At 45.2% G+C, this 23,901-nt stretch overlaps 1 protein-coding gene across 1 annotated transcript in view; it reads right to left on the reverse strand.

Annotated features, from left to right (window-relative positions):
* Nucleotides 1-1,049: 1,049 nt before the first annotated feature.
* The window catches only part of LOC131282344 (potassium voltage-gated channel protein Shaw-like), a 36,997-nt gene continuing 14,145 nt past the window's right edge, over nt 1,050-23,901 (reverse strand). Inside the window, exon 7 of the mRNA XM_058311781.1 lies at nt 1,050-1,510. Coding sequence (XP_058167764.1) covers nt 1,050-1,510 — 461 coding nt within the window. The remainder of the gene's footprint in view (nt 1,511-23,901) is intronic.

Below are 23,901 nucleotides of genomic sequence, written 5' to 3' on the forward strand. Positions count from 1 at the left end.
TAGCTCCCTAAACCTTATTAATTACAATTTGGTTTTGTCACAATATTCACCCACTGGCGTGTGTTTTGCTTTTAAATCTACTTTTTATCACATTCAATGCTTATGTTTCTCGTTTTCTTTGTTTCTTTTTTCAAGTGTTATACTGAACTTTGCACATCAAATAAAGGTTCCAAATCGCTGCCGATTGGTGTTTTTTTTTTCTGTCGGTACCCACATCGTCGCCGTTCTAGTGTTCTAACAGTTCCTGAAGGACACGGTTTCCGATTATCGTTGGCCTACGCAGACAGAGAGAGTGAGAGAGACAGAGCGGTGAACGCAAAATGTCTCTTCCATGGGTCCTATATTTATCATATTCGTTGGTATTCTTAGTCATCTAGGTACAGCGTTTATTTGCGGTATGGTTTAAGTACAGTACAGAGGCTGCGTGTTAGCAATAATTCGTTTTGGAGAAACCTTTGGCATGCAGTTTTGTTTTTACAAGATCACCACTGTAGAGTTGAGTGAAAATGTACACTAGAGATAATGTAGGAGTGGTAGTGTGATGTACAATAGGTAAGGAACGGTTAGGAGTAACAGTAAAGGACAAAAATATCATCTATCACTTAGTGTATCGAGTTCTTGCAACAATTTGCGGATTAAAAGTGTTCACCGTTGTGGCGCAAGCATGAAGGCATAATTGAAAATTGATCTTTTCTCGTTCCCCCTATGTTTCCTGCTCATTCTTGCAGCACGAGAGTCTTTCCCTACGATCGACGAACTTATTCTGCTGAGAGGAGGGTTACGTTGGGATGAAATTTGTTCAATGGCTTTCGTACAAATATTACACTGCAGGATATATTTAGAGACAGAGAGAAGGCGAACGTTGAGGAAAAGTGAAAATTTACTTGGCTCTCGACGCGACCACTTGGTGGTAATTTATTATTAAACTTTATCGACGATATTTACAGTGTAGTTTGCACGCGCGAATAGTATGCATATACACACACACACACACACTCGCTTAAGCTTCACCCTACACCCACCGTGGCGTGCACGAGGGTGGAAAACGCTCAGAGAAAACTTTTCTCCTCCGACGCCTCCTTGGCGGTGCCGTTGCTCTTGACGACGGCGTTCGGGCCGAGCTGGGCGCTTGCACTTCGAACGATGCTGTGCTGGCTGTTGCTGTTGCTAAGCAGCTTGCCGCTGCTGCTGTTGCTGTTGTTGTTGAGGAGAAGTAGGCTACTCTTGCTGGTGTTGTTGTTGGTAACCGCGGAGCTGTTGTTGTTGGTGGCGTTGCCGCTAGCAGCGTGGGGCACGGTTCCGGTGGTGGTGGTGGTGCTTCCGGCGGTCGGTGTTGGTAGGGCCGGGACGATCGGTTTGTAGCCGGAATCGCGCGGTACGAGCATCGCCGGCACGGGCGGGGCCGTCGGGGGGCGCATCTCGAACGTGGGCTTGCACATGGCGAGGGCCGGGTTGGTGTGCAGGCCAACGTTTTTCGGGCACATCGCCACAATGCTGGCACCGATCGGACCTGTCAAAGGGGCGGGAATGGAGGGATGGAAAGCGCATTAGCGAACGCAACGGACCGGGCTTCCGCCCTGGGGGGAGGCGTCTGGTGGGGTCTAGGGGTTCAGTAACCCGCATTCAGTAACAACAAACGGTTGCAGGAAAGTACACGGGAACAGAGAACGAAATGGTTTCCATCAAGAAGAAAGATACACATGCCGATACGATGGCTACACAGTCACCAAACTCATTCCGATAGACGGGTAAAGTAGGACAGAGATGGTGAGATAGAGAGAGAAAGAGAGAAAGAGAGAATAAGAGACAGGTGGAGAGAGAAATAGGGGTTTCGAAAAAAACAGGGGGTTGATCATCGATAGAGGACATTGATTGGATCGGAAAGGACGATCCTCTAGTGACATCGAAAAAATGTGATAACGAGCTCAAAGGGGATGTTTCCAACGAGATTAGTATAGACAATCAATTTCAATACATAAATTCACATATTAAAATAACGAGATATTATGTTTGCCTTATATAACTATAATAACAACCATTTCAATGTTACACACTTCTCGTAAACAATCACAAGAAAATTTGACCGATGAAACATTCACGTTCGATTTGAACTAATAGGTTCGCTGGTAGTTTTCTACTAAAGGGACAAATAGTATTGTATTTATTCGGGGTATTCTACACCTATATTCCGGCATTATTTAAAATATATAGTGTATTTAAAAATGCTTTCCTACAACACTAATAAACCATAGGCATGAGTTGTGTCAGAAACAGGAAGTAACGAAAGGAATAAGGTAGGGAACACTTTAACATGGCCTGCTGGAGCTGGTGAATGTTGGGATCAGTACAGGTGTGTTAATGTATGTGTATGGGTCCGTGCGGTTCACCACCCAGTACCGGAGGGTGGGTAGGAAACGATAATTTTCCACCGAGACGCACAACGGTTAATTTATGATGAAACTTAGCGCCGGAGATTGAGATAATTTGTTTTAATATTTAAGCATACCTGAAGGGAGGCTGAAGGTGAAAATTGTTAGGCATGGTGTGTAAAGCACGTTTTGAGCATGGGAAATAGATGGGTAGAGCTTGTTCGATGTTTGCCGCACGGGGCGAGGATGAAGGATTCTATTTTACGGGTTGTGTGTGTGGCAAAGATGAGTGAAACCCTAGAACCACCTTCCAAATACGTTGGGTGGGTTTATGTGTGTGGTTGTGAAGGGGGGGCGGAAAGGCTACTTAACGCGAACGAGAAACGGAAATGTGAGATCAGTGAGTGAGCATTAAATCTACGACTAGACATTGTTACTACTTAATGAGGTGATACATTGGTGGTTGGTGACGGCATTAACGAGGGCCCATTACACGCTTCACAATAGCAACACACACACAAATACATGCTACATATATGGCACATAGATACATTCAGTTGACAGACACACAGGATTAAGGCTACCCAAGGAAAGGACCTGAAGACAATGGATGACACCAACTGAGAACGTTGTGGCTGAATTAAAAATGAATATCTTTATGATGGCAATTTTGTCTGCGCCAGATTGAGAAATTCTGCGTAAGGTTGTCACAGATGTGCTATGTGCGACACAGAATGCCGTAGGTAATCGTGAATATAATTTGTTGGCGGTGATTAGTAGCAGAAAGAACAATCTCACGGCTTGCTCCCGGCTTTTTGCCAACAAGGCGTAGGAATCTTACCTTAAAACCCAAAATATCAATCATGGAAATGAAGCCATTCTCGTGGCGAAATTTCAGCTCCCGGCAGCACCCGGGGTCTACCCTACGGAGCATTACCTTCCGTTTTGACGGACGAGCATAATTTCACCAGCGTCTACGGATAATCTACGATAATCCCTCTAATCTCATCCGGTTCCTTCCCGCTCGCTCGGAGGGCATTGCAAATTTGATACCATTTCTCAGCGAGCCCCGGTGGTATTCGGAGGAAATGAATTTAATTACGTCCGCACAGAAGGATTTAAGACGGAATCGAATTCGTAGCTTAGAACGGATTTGATGGCCACGGTAGATGTATTTTTGGGCCGGCTAACGAAAGTCAGAAAACGATTTTTCTTATTTGAACGGTTAGGCAATGGCGCTCTTCTTTATGTTTTTTTTTTGCTGGCGAAAGCCCCAACTGAAAGCTTGGTGGGAGGAAAACCGGAAAACCTGACGAGCGAAATGGCAATCGATCGGGTTGTTTACTCAACCTTGTGCCCAGGTTGAATCAATTTATTCGCGTGTTGTGCAATTTGTCCAATTCTACTCTTCGCCCAATATTGACCGACGGTAGGGCCGTGTTAATAAAAAACAACCCCACACAACGAGGACGGCCCCACATCCGGTAGGATCAATATTTGTTTTAACGGATCTCTTTTCGCTTCTTTGGTTCCGATTGGTCCAGGCAATAAACGGCTACGTGGTTTTACAACGCGTTTAGGAATTTGATCTTCTCTTGTGTTGGTTTTGTTCGTACAAGAATTCACCTTTACAGCCTCTAATACTGAGTGCTTCGTTAGGAACGAAGCGAAAAAAAAATCACCAATCGTGTTATCTGTGCTGAAAGGACGAACTCCGTGTGAAAATGTATAACTGGTGTAAACATGAAGGCTGAAAATAAAAATCCTGATAGGAAAAACAATCTGTAACAAAAAATAAAAGCTATTTCGACAATCCAAATAACTCGTGGCGTTGAGGACAAAAAAAAGTGTAACAGCCATCGATCGAGGTTGGAAGAGGAACTTGATGTTGCAATCAAAACTAACATCATGTCGACCGGTGCCGGAGGGCAACATGGTGACCGCGTCGATCCTACCTATTTACATTTCAACGTCCCTCCTATCGGAGATTTTCTTTGTTTCCAAAAATGAAGTAACGAAAGAGTTGCCAGCGATACGCGGTAAAATATTGCTGCAGAGATATACGGGCCCAAAGTCGGTGGACAAAAACTTTGAAGATATCTTTTCCTTGCCTCGCCAAAGAGTATAGCCCGTGGGGCATTGATGGTCATGATAAATGATGCCAGCAAGGCGGCTAGAATAGTTAACCGGGCTAGTGCTCAACAACGGAGCGATGGAAATTGTAAGCTTATCCCGGGCGATGATGAGAGCGTACGCTTTGTCATTTTTGCAAAAAGTCAACAGCCAGACTTGTCCGGAGGGGTTTTAAAATGTTCGTGCACATGGATGTGTACATTTTCCGCATGAAAAAACGGGACTGCAGGCACACTTGCATTGCGGTCGATATATTCAAAAATTCCACACACAAGCCGCAGCGAACCCAGGGAGGGCGAAAAGCGTCGGTTTTGGTGCGCCAGTTTCGGTTTCGATGTCCTGGTGAAGAGAGATGTACAATGGAGTAAAATATGTCGGTAAAAAAGTTTCTAAAACCGACCGAACCGAGGCATTATTCATCGTTCTCGCCGGATGTAGTGGAACTAGGGTCCTTTGTTAGTCGTAGAGATGGATCTGAGGTTCATTCACTGGACCGATATCTATTCTTATGAGGTGTGAAAAATGAACTTATTTTTAAAGTGATTCCTCTTCATGGTTGGATAGTACAAAAGGTGTTTGTGGGTGGCAAGGTATTAGAGAAAAGTTATGTCTAATGACGCGATGAATAATTTATGGTATAAATAGTTTACTTCTAGTGTGTCGTATTATTTGTTCACTGAGATATTTAAGGAGTATTTCCCCAATCAGCTAAAGAAGTGCTTAGTCTTGTCAAACCCTGGTTTCCGAGGTACCAACTTTATAAAACTCAAAAAAGGACAAAATTAAATCAGGAATCAATCGTTCAAACGATGCACCATTGCAGTCTCTACTCTATAGGCAAACATATGTACACAAGTATCATTCAACGATGCGCTTTTGAACAAACTCCTGATTGGAACTGACAAGGCATTTTGCACGTCAACAATAACGTAACGTAAACAGAAAAACTACACACAGGTACGATCAGTGATTGGTTCAAACGGTGAAGGGACTTTCTCTTGCTAGCAACAACCAACGAGATAAAGGGATAATATTGGATTAAACTGCACCGAAACCGTGTCCTTTTCACCCAAAAAAGGACCGGCTCAGCGTGCTGTTTACGCTAACCGATTGTTTGTGCCAGTGTGTGTTTGTCGATTTGTCGATTTGCCGTTGGCGGGGTCTGGACGATACTGGAGTTTTTTGCCTTCGCGCAGGAAGCAAAAGCCGATATTGAGCGCGTTCGCTTATGGTGGTTATTTTCTCAGAACTTCAGAGCTATCATCTTCGTCTGGGAGATTTGATTTTATTTATTTTTAGTTCCACTCCCGGACAGCGGAGGGGACAGACATTGGTAGTGGCGGCGAACATTCCGACGGAAAAGAAAATTGGCTACCAGTTTGACTGATTTGTTTGATTTGCGTGTTTCGTTTCGCTTTTCCTCCTTCTTCGTCCGCCTTGCGCCTCCTAGTCCCGCGAGAGTTTCGTGTTGACTTTGACCAGATTCATGGCGTTCGAGATGCGGCGCTTCGTTTGCTCTGCGAATAAATGGGCACGATATTACGACCGAGTCGGACGGCAGAGAAATGTGTCGCTGATGAGACTTTCGAAATGGACTTTCGGAATGGAAAGGGCCCACCGAAAGGGAATCACTTTTATGAAGCCCTAGAGGATCGTTTGATTTAGTTTTTAGTGTTTGGCTTATGCTTCTTATGCCGGTGGTGCGTTTTGTGCGGGAGGTGCGGTGGCCATGGATTTAATATGGCCAGATAGTGACCGGGTGAAAGGAAAATGAAAGCGAACTGCGCGGAAAAATATTGTGCATCTGTGCACCATGACAAAAGATTAAACGAGGGCGAGCGTAATGATAGAATAGCAGATCGTGAATTGAGGAAAAATGAAAATCATCTACGATCAGTATTCGATCGTACTTCCACACAGTTGCCACAGCCGATATCGAGGACAGTTAATGTGCGGTGAAAAAGGCAAGACGAGCACAATAAAAAACATCGATCACAAGTGAAACATATTTTACGCCGTTCATGAACACATGTGCTGCAAAAGATTGGAACGGTCCGTCACGTTTAGGAGTTTTTTCTTCCCCGGGAAGGGTTTACCAATCGAAACCGAAAAGAAAGTGAAGGTGGACAACGTGAAGATACATAATGCGAAACGACAGAAAAAAGTGCCTTACATACACTCGTAAAAGGACACGAACGTTCGGCCGGTGATAGCTGGGGCGGGTATTCGAACCAATAGCAAAACACGGTTTGGAGCAGAGAGTGAGAAAAAAATGAAAGGATGTAAAAGTAGGATTCTATAAGAATAAAAAAAAAATGCTCACACTTGATCGTGTTTTTGAATCGCAAGAGCTTAATATCATTATGGAGCACCATTCGGAAGCAGAAACGGAAGAGTTTGATTTGAAAAGGATAATGCGTGGTATCAAAACCGCCACAAAAACCGACGCTGTGATTATGGATATAAATTTCTCTCTTCTCAGGTCCGGCGCTGGAAGTGGAGTTTGATTTCACATCTTATCCTTTTATTCTCGGGCACAAAAAGAAGTGCAAGAATGAAAAAGGATAGATCCCCAACTGGACCGAAACCATCGTGTTCTTTGCTTCGATTCCACATAAACGGTGTGCTACCGAATGGCATGATCCAACAGTTTTAGGATTCTCTCGGATCTTGCGAAACCTTTCCTGCTCGAAAGGACACACTGATTTTATATGAATTTATTCGCCATCAGGACACCGACACACACACATACACACAGGCTGCGGTCGGACCGATACGGTTGGACGGAATTCCGGTCAGCCAACGGAGAAGAAACCACCGGCAAAAGTCAGTATGTCTTGTGCCAATTCCCACCGGGCGATAGCGTCCGGGGAATGGAACTTTATTGGATTTGTACCGGAAGTTGGCCGGATGTATGTGTGCGCCGATGTGTGTGCCGGGTGCGACGACGGCGACGGACAAAGGCCAATATAACTTTTACCGCAGAGTCCCACCGGAGAGGTTGGTTTGGGATCGAATATTTTCTTGTTTCTCTTTTTTTATTTCAATCGTTGCCCGGTCGTCCGTGTCTTTTTTTCCGTCGGGGTTGTAATTCGCAGCAGTCCTCACTAAGAGGCTAAGAGTGTCCGGGAGTGTTGGTGGAAAACTAGCTAACCCGGAAACTGGGACGCAGCTTGCAACCGCGTTGCCCATCTCGGAGCAAATCGAAGGCAATAAATAATCCTATGGCCCGGTTTTCTGCGAGCAATCGCGCCTTAACGAGTGCATCCTTTTTCCTGCGGCAAGGCACCGGACGAGACATAAGATTTCTTCCACTCAACAAACGGTCGTACCACCCGGAACCTCAAACAACCACTTCCACACAAATATACTCCCGAAAGTAGAGAGGATTTCTGCTGGTTTAATACCTTCACGTGCACTTCCCATATGAATGATTAAATTGCAAAGGTGGTACGCAAAGAGAGAGATAGGGAGAGATAGAGTGTCCGGAAGTACACGAACCTTGTTTCACCTTGTTGGGATGCTATTTGGAACATGCCATTCCTTGCTGCCCGGATGAATTACAGCATTACGAAACATGAAAAATGTACCGCGTCTGTTTACGCACCATCACCAGGAAGCAAAACACAAGGGGAAGTCAATATTTAGCCAGAGCTCCAAATTTATGGCACGAACCCGGCACGCACACACGATCCGCATGGAAATAAGCGAACTTATATGCGGGTTAAAGGTCACGATGGCCGCTATGGAGAATTATAGCACTGGAGGTGGCTGAAAAATTGATGCAGCAACCGTACGGTGTTCCGTAGCGGTCCTGTTTGATTAGGATGGATGGGATGCTTTAAAGTTGAAAATAAAACTCATATCCGGTGGGGCCGCGTGTCAAACGGGAGCACCCGGGCCGGGGTCAGAAATGATTAGAGATAGTTGAATATTTATAGCTCTCGGACCGCGGGAATGGAGAGGAAAGGGAGCGGTAGGTTGGCCCTCCCTGCTTCATCAGTCACTTCCGAGGGAGGAGTGCGAAATAGCGGCCCGAAAAGCGGGGCTTTTAATTTGAATTTAGAATGAATCGAAAGATAATTTATTTGCGACCGCGTGTTGACCGGGAAATATTAAGGGGTTTGCGATGTGACAAATAGCTCATGATTTATGCGATCGCGTGCCGGTTGGCCGCGCGCTGACCGGCTGCTGCTGCCGTTTAGGTGCAAAACTAGGCAAACATCATAAATAATGATCATAAATATTCCCGCTTCTTCACCAACCAAGGGGTTGAACCCTGGGACGGGTCGGGGGGTAAGGTGGCAGCAAAATCTAAATCCTTCCAAAACGGTGTTTAAAGAGCTGTTGGAATAAATGTTAAAATTTTGGACGTCTTTCGCTGGAAGGAAGGAAGCTGGGGGGTGGAGGGCTGGGAAAGCCGTCAAATTTCCACACGACAAATCATCGATGAGCCGTCGCCACCGAAACGACCACCCAAGTTTTCCGATGCGGTGTGACTGGCAGGGTGAACCCCGGCCGGAGGATTAAAGTTAATGCCATCAGTTAAATTGAGCCGACTTTGGGTTTAGGAGTTTTGTGAAGTGAATAATGTCCGCTTGGTACGGGACGGGGGCGGAGGGGAAGTGCGTGACGTGCTTCCGGGACGGGCCAGCGGCGGCAGTAAGTGCAAAATGGTGGAATCACTCAAAGTAGATTGTTTTATTTTTCAATCTTACCCGGATCGACATTTTTACGACCCATTTAGGTGCTGCGCGTGGGGGGGATAAGTAGAAGGGGCCGGGTTTATGATCGGATTTACACGTCGGGAGGAAGGAAAATGGTCATGAACTGCTTCGCGCGCACTTGGGTATTCAATTAGGCGCATAAAATGTTTAACCAAGAGCTGTTGCAGATACGCATGGACTACGGTTTATGGCGGTTTAAGAAAGTTTACTATTACCGCGAAGGAAATAAGGATAGTCAATATCGGAAAATAATCCTTTTTGGTTAGATTCATATGCTTCATTGCAAAGATAGCTAATGTGTACAACACACAACAGGAGATTCATATCATTAAGCTATAAAATGTGGGTTTCAATCGATAAATCTTTCCTAACATTTAATAAACTAATGTTATGAACAATAAAATTTCCTGAACACTGCAGCTTATGGAAAATAAGTCATCACTGCCCTTATATTCGAACCCAAGCCATATACTTTGCGTGAACCAATACCAGGCGCACGTTCGATTGTATGAGAACGGCTCAGTATTTCATTTTTTCGGCCGGCATGCAACGGAAATATATCGAACCGACGTGACTGGCAACGTTTTATTCCGGTTCAGCTGTTGTGGTTCCCTTTTATCGCGATGCTGGCAGGATCGAATTCACTACCCGTATCCTTTCCATTTGGCCACATTTATATTCTGAAACAGATTCCTCTATTCGCGGAAGTGCAGCTGCAATCGATATGAATTTTTCGCTTTGGTACGGTACGTGGGAGCAGTGTTTTGGAGTTTATGATTTTAAAATGCTTAAATATGAACGGTATTGTTTTTTATAATTTTAGGGTGTAAGGACTTTAAAAAAGAAGGGGATAATGAACGATCGATTGACACTAAGTTCCTTGTAAGGTGCTCGAAGTTGAGAATTTGTATTTCGGTGTGACATTTAAACCTTTTTTTTCCGAAAATGATATTTCAATAATTTTTCCAGGCTAACTTCAATTTCAAAATAAATATACAAATATTTGAGATGGAACCCTCGATAATTCATAAAATCATCCGACCCAACTACTCCCTGCCAAACGATCATCAATCAATATGAACTCACCGCAACGACGACAAGAATTTGCTTCGTTGCGAAACGCTAACTCCTCATTCGAGGCGTTCCGATTTTTGTATAACGCCCGCAGAAGCACCGTTTCAGACCACCGTCCTTCCAAATCCTTAAACACCACCTCTACACGCCCTGAATCGTCTGATGTTTCACTAATGAAAGCACGAGTCGCCTCTAATCGGCACACCACCAAAGCAAAGGAGGATTATCGATGGCCTGCCGGGGCCATCAAAGTGAATAATTGCATCCGTATGGCCTAACGACGCAGAGTTTTCCACTCGCGAGGTCAATGTAATTGCCCGTAGGCCGCGTGATTAGATGGTTCAGACGGTGGATATGGATTTGCGGATACGAATCGGCTTTGGGAAGTACGTCGAAGGTGAATTGGGTTTAACAGAGTTGTTCGTTGGATTATATAATGGAGTGCTCTAATTTATTAAAATATGTATGCATGTTCCTGCTACCGTTGATGTGAAATATTTTTCATAGTCCTTTGTGCAGTGTGGTTTAACATAATAAAGTAAGGTAACATTATCCATGAGTCAATCGGATGAATCAGTGCAATGAATATGAATACCAGTTAATTAGTCAAGTATTATCAGCTATTATCGATAATGGGACAGCTATTGCAATTATCCTCATTTTTTCCGAATGGCGAAAAAAAAGGTCGAGAGAGTACGAAAAGTGTGTGCAATTTTTCATCCGTATGAACAATTTGGTTTGATACCATAAAGCGGGCTCTTTGCATAACTTATGCCGTGCAGGTTTTACTTCCTGTATTCAATATAATGCAATCGGAACAATGTGCCGGAGCTTCAAAGCGAATAAATGCCATATCGTTCGTTCTCGTGGATTCTGATTTGCATAACACTCCGAACACCTGTTTCTTATTCCACCGGGATATGATTCGTGCGCCAAACGGCATTGGGAAAGGAATATGTTATGTTTGAGCGCATAAACGGATCCCATTACGGCCGACGGGGAGACGAAAGGAACCCATTAAAAATGGACGCCTTAAAGACTTACCGTGTCCTCAGTGTGCGCCAGCCACTGATTAAACTGATTATTGCCGTACGCGAAGCGGAGCGTCCAGTCGGCTTTTCCAAGCGTTTGCAAATTCACGGTTCCACGGCGAACGACACCGGTGAGAACCATGGCCAACTGTTTCCCCAAACCCCCGGGACTGTGACAAAGTTTGCTTCGTTAGAAATGCCAGGCACGAGTTGTAAATATAATTTCGCTACCCCCGCATACCAAAACCGGGTGCTAATATTCCCATTCTTGGATCTGTGGAAAGCACAGGGGAAACTGTTAAGCATCGGAAGTGAAACCTCTTCGCAGGCAAAAGTATCGGTTTGTCACGTGCCTGCTTGCTTGCAAGTGATTTTGTGATTGTTTGAGAAAGAATTGCTTCGGAAAGCGTTTGCGAGTGGAATATTGAACACAAATGAAGACATGTTTAAGCTATCCGATCAGAGGGGCATGACAGGCGAGATTATGATGATCATCCGGGTACGAAACTTTTTTATGGGACAACAATTTCGATGGAACAATTTCCTTCTGCACAGGGGGTTTTCCTTCTGCACACATGATTTTGATTACAATTTATGCTCACCGCACGTGTTGGAATAAAAGAGTCACATCAGATCGAATCGATTGATTGTTTACCATATTCTTTGACGATCAAGTCTGATTATCCTTGGGAGATTGAACATAAAAGCGTTCGAAAGGAAGACTGTTCGAAGCTTAGGCGATTTTTTGCCTTTAAATTGTGATTGAAAATCAAAAGTTCTTTGTGAGTATGAAAACAAAGGCTAGAAAAATCATGCATCAAAATATCGAAAACATGACATGATGTTTCTTTAACATCTAAAACGTTGGTCTCAAGCTTTTGGCCACTCTGAAATTGCCTTCTTTTTCCTTCACGACGTCTGAATCTATTAATGTTGGTGATAAAAAAATTTGAGACGTTCATTTGATACGTCGAATGGTACGACAAAACTGAGCGGGAAAAACGCACCCAATCTCCAGGGATTACGATATACTTTATGTTCCACTCGAGACCAGCTCGACGGCCGATGCGGCTTGCACGCATGTAACACGAGCTTCTTCGGGTGACCTTCGACTTGTTCGAGGCCAGGGAAGTGCGCGGGCCTGACCTGCGGAAAAGTTTGCTACCATCATCAGTTCATGAATATTCATGGGTGGCGAGGGTGGCGTGGTGACGGGACACGAAATAAAAAGCGAGTCAAATGAATAGGGTAAACTATTATCGTTTCGCAGACGCATCTCCGTTGCGTGGGGCTCGCTTTTCGTGGGGCTTGTTGTAAAAGGAAAAAAATGTGATGGGATAATATGGTGAAGAAAAAAAAGTGATATTTTCTTGCATGAAAGAAAGTGAACATCAACCAGCAGTGGGGGGGTTGGAACGAAAAGGAGAACTCAAACCCATGCTATGGATTCTCATCGTCATCGGGCGCTCCGGACACCCGTATCAGTTTGACGTGCGTGTTGATTGAGTTTCCAGCAGAGCGGCATAACTTTGTTAACGGTCGCCGAGAGGGCAGTTTCGGAAGATCCAAACAACCGAACCAACTCCCTCCCGACTGCGGTGACCTGGGCTGCGAACGCGAGGGACAACGATTTCGAACTGGCGCAGGATCCTAATTCAATAACGCAACGTCTTGTCACGGCCTGAAGAGGCGAGGCAACAAGAAGGGGAAGTCGAAGGGCGGGTTAGTCCAAAAATAGTTTTCCATTCGTTTATCGTCGTTCCGTGATATGGCTAAGCGATGTGACACTTGTTCGCGCACGAATACTTTTACGAGACGAGTTTATTTCGCTCGCTGCAGGGGGGGAAGGTTTTCCACCCCATTGGGTCGGTGGCGTCCGGTTGCGGTAACGCGTAACATAAACAAGTGCGGGGGACACATAATGAAGTGAAATTTACTGACGGTACGGTCCTATTAAAAGGCTGCCAAGCGTGTTGATCTTGCGAGTGGCCGGGGGGAAAGGAGATTAGTTTCTTAAGTTCACGTTTTCCTAAGAAATTAATCGAGTTCTCGTTTGTTTTGTCGATATTTGCTATTTGCTGGTATAACAAGCGGAGACATTGGAGCTTTGTTTCTGTTTTCTTAATGTTAAGTTTTGTAGAGGTAGTTTGTATGTTTTTATATAATGTTTTCTATTTTGTTAACATTAGGTTTTTTTATTCATGAACCAAAGATGTTCTTTTTTAACTTTTATGTTGTGAATAAAATAATGCCAGAAATAAATCCGAATGTTTATTCGTACCTGAGCAAATGTTCCCTTTAAACCTCAGCATCAAACCTCCTGGCCTACTTATCATATTTTTTCTGCTAACACATAGGAAACAAGCTTAATTCCCCGCCTTTCAAGTCAGCTTCTTGTCTGAATCTAGATTAGGTGATAAAATTTGTGTTCTTTAAAACCAGAAAGTTAGGCTGCAGGAGCAGCGCACGAACCGCCATCATCTTCGACGGAACGGTTTTTCACAAGCGGAAAGAACGGAAAGTTTAAAATACTCATAAAAAGGCACACAAAATGATTTCCAACGTTTGCAGCAGCGGAAGAAAAACACGAAATCTCACCCCGTTGAGCTGATGGAAGAAAAGTGAAAAGTGGATCAGTGAACACAAAAGGCTGCACCCGGGAAAGTTCAAATGCTTGCCTGAAAAAGACAACGTTCATTCGGAAAAGCTCGGCAGCAGTAAAAAGAAAAAAAAAACGAGTAGAGGAAGCTGCCACACACTCGTCGTGAAACGTCTCGCTTACAGCGTTCCGTGCGCTGCCTGAAGACAGCTGGTGAAAAGTGTGTTCGCTGGGATGGAAAAACCGGAATGTGGGGAACCAGCGGGCGCTAAGGGTGGCGGCAGTAATAGGATAAGGAGGAGTTTTCCACACCTGAACATGAAGCAACATGGGTACGGGCACTCGGGAGTGAAAGGATGAAAGAGTGAAAAAAGTTCAAACAACCCCGTTTCGCAAGCAAGTTCGCTCGGGCACGTGTTGCAGCGGGTCGTTCTGAATGAAATGATTTCTGATTGTTTGGAAATTTAGATTCGATTGTGTGTCGGTGAATGGCGCAGTTCCTTTGGGAAGGCACTCGTTGAGGTGAGCAAAGGCAAACGGCTTTTAGCACCACAAACTTGGTAATGACTTTTGGGTCGGATGAAGGTGATGATTTCAAGGAATCTTTTAAACTTTTTTAACGAGGAACCATTATGCAAGCCCGTTGGAAATGAGCTTAACAAACTATCAACATTTGCTAATAGAAGTATAGTGTTTTTGTCGATCACTGTTTGTCCCAAAAACGGTGCCTCAATTGGACGTTCGCTGCGCAATATGGTGTGATTTTGCGGTTGCTTTTCCATGTTTATCTTTCATGTGTGAAAATATGTTGAACGGATAAACGCTCACACGCCCGGCCCGAAAAGGAAATACAAGCAGCGTAGACAAACAAACAAGAAACCGTTCCGTTTAAGCGTGGAAGTACAAATTATGGCGACAAACTATAATCCCCTACTCGAGTGTGGCAGTGTGTTGCGAAGAGTGCTCTGGCTCGAAAATAGCAACACGTTCCAGGCCAGGTTCGAGCACTTCACGCTGCTGCGGCACGGCGGAAGTATGTACGACGCCAGGCGCACTTTCCCTAGGAAGCCCCGTTGGTGACTACAAAGCAATCAAAGGCTTTGCGAAAGCGTATGCAAAGCGTGCAGAGCGCTCAACAATGGCGGACACCGAGGCTGCTTGTTCTGTTGCCTCGCGTTCCTTCACGAGCCGTGGAAATGGGTTGGGGTGTTGGGTAGTTCTTTTTTTTAAATTTTGTTGTTCACTTTAGTGTTGCATTTTCGCGAGCATTTCCCTTCCGGCTCGGTTTGCATTTGCGCGCGCGGTCGAGAATCAACCGCAACCGGATGTGGTGCTCGCTGCCGGATTTCCTGGTAATAGTTGCGGATTAACGTTGTACACGGCTCCATGCAAGCGATTTGATTCGCGAGCTCCAAATTGCACTCCAAAAGTGGCCGGGTGCGAATACGAAACCGAAAGAAATCGGGAGCTAACGAGAGGACGGACCCGGGTGGTTCGTTTTTTCCTTCCACGCTTTCCGTGAAATGTTTGTTAAGCCAAAATCATGCGACCACAGCCGGCAGCGTTGGTGTTACGCCCCGGCCCTACGGTGGTGTGTTAGGTACCAGATTCTTTAGAATGATTTTTCTCACCTCTTCTGGGGCAACCAGCATGTGAGGGAAATTCCGTGGAAAACGCGCCCGACGAGCAGCGCCGTTCTAACGAACGTACTCCCCAATGCCTTAACCGGAGACGAATGATGTTAGTTGTTTCGAATTTCGTTGGTTTCTTTTTTCTGTCCACACAGTTTCGCCGTGTCCTCGGGGAAAACGTTTCCCATTCCACGGTCCGGTGTTCGGTGGCCAGCCACGTTCTCGCCGGTGGAAGCGAAATTTTATCATCACCATCGTCAGCCGGGCGAGGGACGAACGTGGCACGTGGGTCATCGCAAACTTTGGCGTCGATGGGAAAATGGGCTTGCTGGTTGCTTTTGTCATGCTTTACGACTACTGCAGTGTACTGCTGCTGCTTCTGCAAAGTCATAAAGGTCGGATGGACCTTTTCGTCGCCCATTTTGGAGCGACGGAATGCGTTTATGACGGACCTGAGCGGTACGTGTGTGTTTGGCGAAAGGGTTAATGAAGAAAAAATCTATTTCGTCTGAGATGAAACTGAGAATATAATTTTGTATCGCTGGATGAGCTTAACTATTAGTAACAGTACTGGAAATAAAACTTATTCTTGAGCAAGACTAATGAATACCTTTATTTTCATTTTATTCTCACAATTTTCATTATTTTTAAAATGTTTGTAAACAAAATTGGCCTTAAAACATTTCTTCTACGTGGCTTGCTTCAGTGCGCGTTATTGCCATTTAAGATCAGATGGAGCATTCTCAAGCAACGAATGGATCCATTTCCATCCCCAACGCTCAAACGATGGCGTGGTTGATTGGAAAAGCGATGGGAAACTGCCCTCAAGCTGATTCCGGCGTGAGTCTTCCAAGCAACGAGCTAGAAAAGCGAAAACGTGCGAAAGCACCGCAGCTCGATTCGCAGCACCATGGGTGTATGTGACAATTTTCCTAGGCCATCCAAGATGGGAAAAAGGGAAAAACTGTTCCGTCCATCGATCGTTAGAGATTGGAAAAGCTCGCTCCGGGGAAGCAGCGCGTGACGACGTTAACAGGCCCATAATCTGGACCTCCTGTTGACATTATCGTAAGCGACCATCGTCGGCCGACGGCGTACGAGTGCAATCGTTAATTGTAACGGTTATGGTGCATTTTCCGCTTTGCATCAAGCGGCAGGTCGTACGAGGGCAAAGCTAGCGCCCCCAGGAGCAGCTGGTAGCGAATAGTTTCCCCACATTTCTGTGTTGAAAATAGAAGAAAAACATCGGTCCATTTAATAGGGCTTCGTTTCGTTTCGACGAATCAATGAACCATCGTTTAATGATTACGGTTTCTGTTATTGGCAGATTCCGACCATTGAAAAAGTCTCACACAGTTGTAGAGAATTTATACCGCGAGGGGTTTTAAAGTGAATATCGTGCCCCGGTTTTCGACCACAAAAACGACGGAACATTAAAGGACTCTTATCGATATTGATATCGCATTCGAAGGATGACATTACTTTTATGAGGCTGCAAAATAAAAGTTCAAGCACATTTGAAAATTCATCTACAACAAGACGAGGAACACAAAGATCGCGAGCACGACAAAGAACACGGCGAGCTGGAGGACGAGCAACATTCAAAATACAAAAAGGAACAAATATTTTAGAAGCAGGACGTTGCTTTTGCTCGGAAAAATGAAAAACCAATCATCCTAAAGGTACACAAAAATTACTATCAGTACAGGGACAGGGGGCTTAGAATGTAGGGTGTACAAAATGCAAAACAAACCCTAAGAAGGAAATAAAAAGATACTATCATGAAGCACGGGACATTTAGAACAACCACAGGCAATACAGAGAGAGAGAGAGATGGTACCAGGCGACAAGAAGAGGTTATGAAAGTAGAGGATATTTTTGTATTTCTTTTAATTTTGAGGATGCTAGAATACGACTAGAGTGATTAAATGCTTTTCCAACGAACCCTGCGAACGGCCGGTTTGGGCTCGAGCGGACCTTCTAGAACGGAATCGCCATCAGCTGCACATAGGCACAGCAATACACACACACACAACACGTTCCCCATTGTGAGTGTCATTCGAGATATGTGGTACGATTTTTAAGCCATTGCTCGAGGCGTTAGGATGACTATTTTCTCTTCTCTGTTGTTCACTTGCGTATTTTAGTACCGTGCATAGGATATTTTTACTTGACGTTCCGGAATTATTTGCGAGGAAAACAGATTCATCTAAATTGTGCTGTCGTTTTCTTTATCATACTATCAGTTGTACTTTACGCTTTTGTTTCACCGTCGCGAGATGGTTAGGATGCAGTTTTTAGTTTAATTCGGTGCCTCTGCTAGCGGACAAATGTTCCGATCGGGCAGATATTATTTAATCACCTCGGAGCGACTCGGTTTCCTTTTGGGTTAGGAATTGCATTACGGGACGAGACACAATATGTTTACTATACTACATGCCACCGCGACCCCTCGGAGGCACGACGGATGGATAGGTGCTCCCGTTCGCGAGTAGTGTCTTGGTATCGCCCCGCACTGCTTGGCGTTTCGTTCGTGGCGGACGTACGGCGGGAGGCTAGCGGGACGGGACGTGCTGCAGGCAGCCGTGCAGGGATTAGCGCGGAAGCTTTTCGTTATAACAGCTGTGCCATTTTGCCACCCGCTTTGCCTATGTAGGCGGAGGCAGCATCTAGGAAAAATCCGCCCCGCGGGAAAGTGCAGTGCGCCGCGCAATGCAAGCGACGAGGTAGCGACGAATGACGAAGAGAGATTGGAATTTTATTATTGAACGGAGGTGAATACGTTTCAGACGAGAGAAGCATATGTTTAGTGGATTTTTTTTTCTGTGATTCAGTGTGATCGATTGTTTTGCCAGTGGAAAAGAGACACGTTTTCGTGGTTGCATGTTTGTGTGGGTGGTTGGTTGTTTGAGTTTGCGAGCAATACTTGTGGCAGGAAGAAATGCGTGTTTTCGGTCTTAAAGTTTTCAAGACGAGTGTTTCACAAATGTTGTCCGAAAAATGTTTGAATATACAGCAATAATAAGTTAAAAATTCTATACTGGGTAAAACAAATCGTTATGAAATAAAAGTTTGTCAGAATGGGTAAATAAAAGAATTAAAAAAATTAATAAAATTACGATAAGCAAACGTTCAGGACTTCAGTCACCAACGATGAATTGAATTTCCAATTTTAAAAAAAACTTCCTAATTCCAGTTAGACCCGACCCGAATGTCAAAAACGATATCAATTAATATGGATCGAGAAAATTTAACTTCGATCGAAAGGTCGGAAAGCTCATCTAAAAGCTACCAACAAAAAAAAGCTGGAACTGTTCCGTTCATCAAAAATATTTTTGAAATATACAGGATGGGCAGCTTTTTGCTTAGTTTAGCGTTGATAATCGGATCGAATAAAATATGATGAGGGACGAGTTTTGATTTTGCTCTCGCCCGATAACGTGCGGGTCAGTCGAGGATTACCGGATGCATGCTCTAAACATGGAAAAAGTGAGAAAAGATATTTGCTTTCACGGAGTATTTAAAAAAACCGCCAATTGTTTTGTTCACTCGGAACCAGGAACTTTTTGGTATGAAACCCCTTTTTCCACTATAACCAAAAAAACGCACAACGCAACTTGTCGCAAACAATTTTCTAGCTCACCTTCATGTCGACGATAATCCACACACATACACACAGTTTTCCTGGAAAATGTTCCCGGCCATCTGCGTGGAGTGCCTGGTTTGGTGACAAATGTTCCACGCTAAGGCTCGCTAACAGGAGGACGCACGCATCAGGCGAAGGGGGAAGGTGTGGATAAATACTCCCTAATGCGGGCAAATTTTCCCGAATCCATTTGCTGATGAAGCAGCAGTTTAAGCTAATTAACTAAATGAACTGTCTCGGGCAAGCCTGGCAATGCTGTTGTTGGGCTCCCGGCCCGAACCGGAACCAACGAGGTGTCTTTGGGCGATGTGATGACGAAACAAACGTCGGCGTTGTCGGGGAAGCGACTTCCGTTGTTCGTGGAAAACGTGCCAGAAAACCCTTGTTTTTCGGTTGGGAAAAACGAAAGAAACAAGCGAGCGAAACCCATAAACACGGGAAATGTTTTATTTTTTCGCGGGCGTAGGACCTTCGCTTTCGTTCGGAAAAGTTGGCGTTTGTGTGTCCAGATTTTCCACCGATTTTTATGCGGCCGGATGCGTTGTAGGGGGCAGCATTTTTTCACTTGTTTCTCTTTGCCTCCACGGGCCGAACCTTTCTGAGATCCTTGCTTGGAAGCTTGGAAAAATAAATTCCCCATCATACTTATCCACGCTTTTGCGCTTCCAATTCGGTTTCCTGGGCGCATTCGTCGCCGGTGATAAATGGAATAATCACGTCCATTTATCTTCGTTTTGCTCGGCTTGGGTTGCTGGTCGGAAGAAAGCACAAAAAACACAAAATCGCATCGGTGAACGGGTGCGTTTCCGCTCCACCGTGAGAAATGCGAACCCCGAAGGGAGCTTTTCCCTCGGAAGGTTAGGACCGAAAGGAAAACTTATCATTGCGGCAACATATGGCACTCATGTGTGTGTGTGTGTGTGTAGTTGCGCTGGGTAGCTCACACAAATCACTGGATGGTAGCGAATAAATTAACCATGCGGTGAGAGTGAGCCAAGGCTGTGGTGGGCACGTGATGAAGAGGTAGAAATTAATCATGCCGATCAGTCTGCGGACCATACGCACCGTAGACGATGGGACGGAATTTGACTAATTACCGATGTGCATGATTTCTGAGTGCGTTCAACAGATGGGCTATTCTTATTTCCTTTTTACCCATGGATGAGAGAAATATTTTCTCTTCCTAAATTCGTTCCAAACCTTCAAATAAAAAAGGGCTTTGAACGGATAACTTTAAACGAAGGAAAACTTCAAGTTTCTTCTGCGGAAGATCTGGAGCAGGAACCTTTCCTGTCATCCTACCGAAGTGCTCTGCAATTGTAGAACCTTCTGGTACGCCAAAAAACTAATGAGATTTTGATCGATATTCGCCTTCCGGTGTGGAAAAGTTCATGCTAAAAAGCAGCGCAAAACTTTACACAGCGTGGCTTATCCAATGGAGAGACATTCACCGGTTCAGAAGCCTCTCCTCTTGCCGGTACCATGACGAACTTTTTGTCAAACTTACAGTGACACCAAGGTGCCACCAGGTTGATGGTGTGTCGTTGCGCTTTGCGACGTTTACTTTTCCACTTGCTAATCCTTTTGCGGACCGGGATTCAAGGAACCGGGAAATGTACACGTGTGCCCGTGCGGGAGTGTCTTCTCTTTGTCCAACGGGCATATCTGGTGCGGGCACAGTTGACACAGATGACAGATGGTAAGTGGAAGAACTGGTTTCCCGGGAGTTGCCAGAAGCGTTTTGGATTTCTTGGAACTGGGTTGTTTGAAGCCGTCTACGATAGCCGAGGAAGTTTAGCTTCCCAATGTTCCCAAAGTTATAGTCGATGATCGTGTTAGGATTTGAGTTTAAGGTGCTTTCAAAAATATTTACATGCACTAAGGAATTCTCAACAATTTTGCAGGCTTTTGTGTGACTTACTCAAATTGAGGAAAAAGAAACGATCGAGTATAACCTCGATGTATTAAAGAGACTTCGAATGAAAGGTTTCTCTTTAACCTCACTTGACCTTAAAGGTGGTCGTCGGCCATCGATTTCCTATAAATCCCACCTCCATTTGCGACGGCCTGCGGTTGACCACGGTCTAAATGTTTGCCCGATTAGATCGTCCGTCCCCCGCCGGTGTCGCCCAAATTGAGCAGCAAAGGGCAACTGAAGTTGGAGTCCCGCAAGTAAACACTTGTGCTACAAATTTCCAATCGAGAAACCCACCCCCTCCGCCCACCAGCGTTCTGGTTCCGGTGGGAATTTTCGGTGCTTCCGTTTGCCTGCTGGCGTTTGGCCATTTGCTTTTGGCTGTCTGGCATGCCGGTGCGAATGAGGGCACAGAAGAATAACATTCGAACCACTCCTCCGAGAAGGGGAGCGGGGGGCAAAGGGCTGCCAGAGGGAAGGGACCGTACTGGGCAAACAGGCAAGACTTTCCTCCACCCCAAAAGGAGACACCGTGCATGGAGCAACTGAAACTGGCCAGCCAGACCACCGACTGTGAGTTGCGGATGCGGAAAATTGTACATATTTACCTACATGCACAGGGTGGGGGGGAGGGAAAACGGCACCCGGGAAAGTGGTCGCTAGCGAGCATTCCCGGACGCCGGTCGGTTCTCCACTTCATTGGGTTTTCCCATTAAAACGAATCGAACCGTGCGGCCAGGGCGAAACGGTTGTATCCATTTTCGTCCAATTGAATCGAAATGTGTGATTGTGCTGTTCATTTTCTTTTTCCCGCAGCGTCCCATTTCCAGCAGAAGACGGAACCCGACGGGGTTTGCTTCTCTCGGCACAATGTTTGATTTCTTCTGCTTCGGGGTTTTTTTTCCTTCTCGCTCAATTACTCCACGGCGTCTACTGGGAAGCGGTTCGGTCAAAGAACAAAGCACAACCGAACGAGTACGTGGAGCGGTTGTTCTCGGTGGAAAACCCATTTCCTTGCCCTGAAGGGCTTTTATTTATCGCTTCCGGTGACCGGGAAGGAACACCGTTCCACCCGGATCCAGCTTTCGTGGATCTGCAGCGTGGTGTTGCGAAACAATGGTGTCGCCCTTGTAAATCACCCGCCGAAAACCCCAACCGCCCCACCTCAGCGGGCAAGGAACCCGCGAAAGGAAGCGACATCGAGTCAACTGTCATGTTAATTATTTCCACCCAAGCACATGGCACGAGGGTTTGCAATCGTGTCGTCCGCAGACATCCAACGGGATGAAACTTCTCCGGCCCAGCGCAGGAAGGAAGCAACTTCCCGAAATCCCCTCGGGAGAGGAGGGTTTGATTGAAGCAACGGGAATTCGTCGGGCGTGTTCGGTCAATCGGAACGGTGTCGATCGAAGGACAATGACGATGCTACACGCCGATGGTGTTGTTCACGGGCCACCGGGTTCGGTAGCGACTTCGGTCCGATTGGATGCGGGTGGCCTCCGCGTTGGGAGAAAATAAACCCCGGAGCCATCCCGTTCTCGGTGGTTGGCTAATTGTGCGTGTTTCTTGCCGATACTGAGGCTCCTTTTTGGAAATGGAAAGCTTTACGGAAAGTTTTCGACCAATTATCAAAGAAACGACCCAGCTCTTTCCCTCGCGTGACAGCGAATTAACTTTAGTCATCAGAGTTTTCGGTAAGTTTTGGGAACAGTTTAAGCCCATCCTTGACAGCCAACCCTTGTTGCTTCGGTTCGGTACTTTTATTATCTGATGTTTCGGGGAACACTTCGTTGTTGTGTTTGATTATGCTAACATTGTCTTGTTTAATGTAAAACAATAGAGGCAACACATGGCCTGTAGAGCAACTTTTACCATTTATTCGAGATGTAATAGTCAAGATAAGCAAATGTCATTGGCTGCATTATTATTACAAATCTTGAAAACCCCTTCAAACATATCTCTGCTAGGAAAATCCGTCTCATCTCGTCTACGATGCAACAAGTTCATCGTCGCTGAGCTGTAGAAATAAGTCCTTTTTAATAAAGAAGTTAAATCATTTCCGCAACAATGCAACCAATAGAACAAAAGAAAAAATCAATCAAAACGAAAAAGATAATCGGGAAATAAGTTAGCGCAAATATTAACTTTGTTTTAAGCGTTCGAACAAACCTCAAGATTTAGCCGCGAAGTGAAACATAAACGGCAAAAAGGTAAAGGAAAGCTCCAGTCGGGAGGAAAATTGGAGCACGAGCAGCGCGATGAAGGATGAAAAATAGCTAAGACGAGATGGGTAAAAAGGTAACAGAACTAATTGACAGGGGATGAAAGCGAGGAATGAAAATTGCTCCATGGGAAAACCCGGTGGAACCCATTTTTCTTTGTTCCATCATCGATCGATGCTATCGGCGATGGCGTGAAGGCTGCTAATAAAAGACACCCAGCAAAGTGAAGGTGTTCGATAAGCGAAAAAGAACTAAGATAAAAAAAATAGAATAATCGAAGGTAAACCGAAAGGTAGAGGATGGTATAAAATTGGACAAAAACAGGATCCGCTCGCTATGTTGTGCACAGCTCTGAGCTTTGAAAATGTAGCTTTTCTTTGGGTGGTGATAATTTTCTCGTGGAAGGTGTTGGTGAACGAGTTTTACAGTGGAAACAGAAAAAAAAACATGGGAATGTTTTGCTTGCTTGGAGCGGTTCGGTCGAGACTGCGCCAGCCGGTAGTGAAACATTAGTCTGGCGATCGGCGGAAATGGGTCTGTTCGTGTGAAAATGA

The sequence above is a fragment of the Anopheles ziemanni genome, chromosome 2 (assembly GCF_943734765.1).
Source record: "Anopheles ziemanni chromosome 2, idAnoZiCoDA_A2_x.2, whole genome shotgun sequence".
Classification (NCBI taxonomy): Eukaryota; Metazoa; Arthropoda; class Insecta; order Diptera; family Culicidae; genus Anopheles; species Anopheles ziemanni.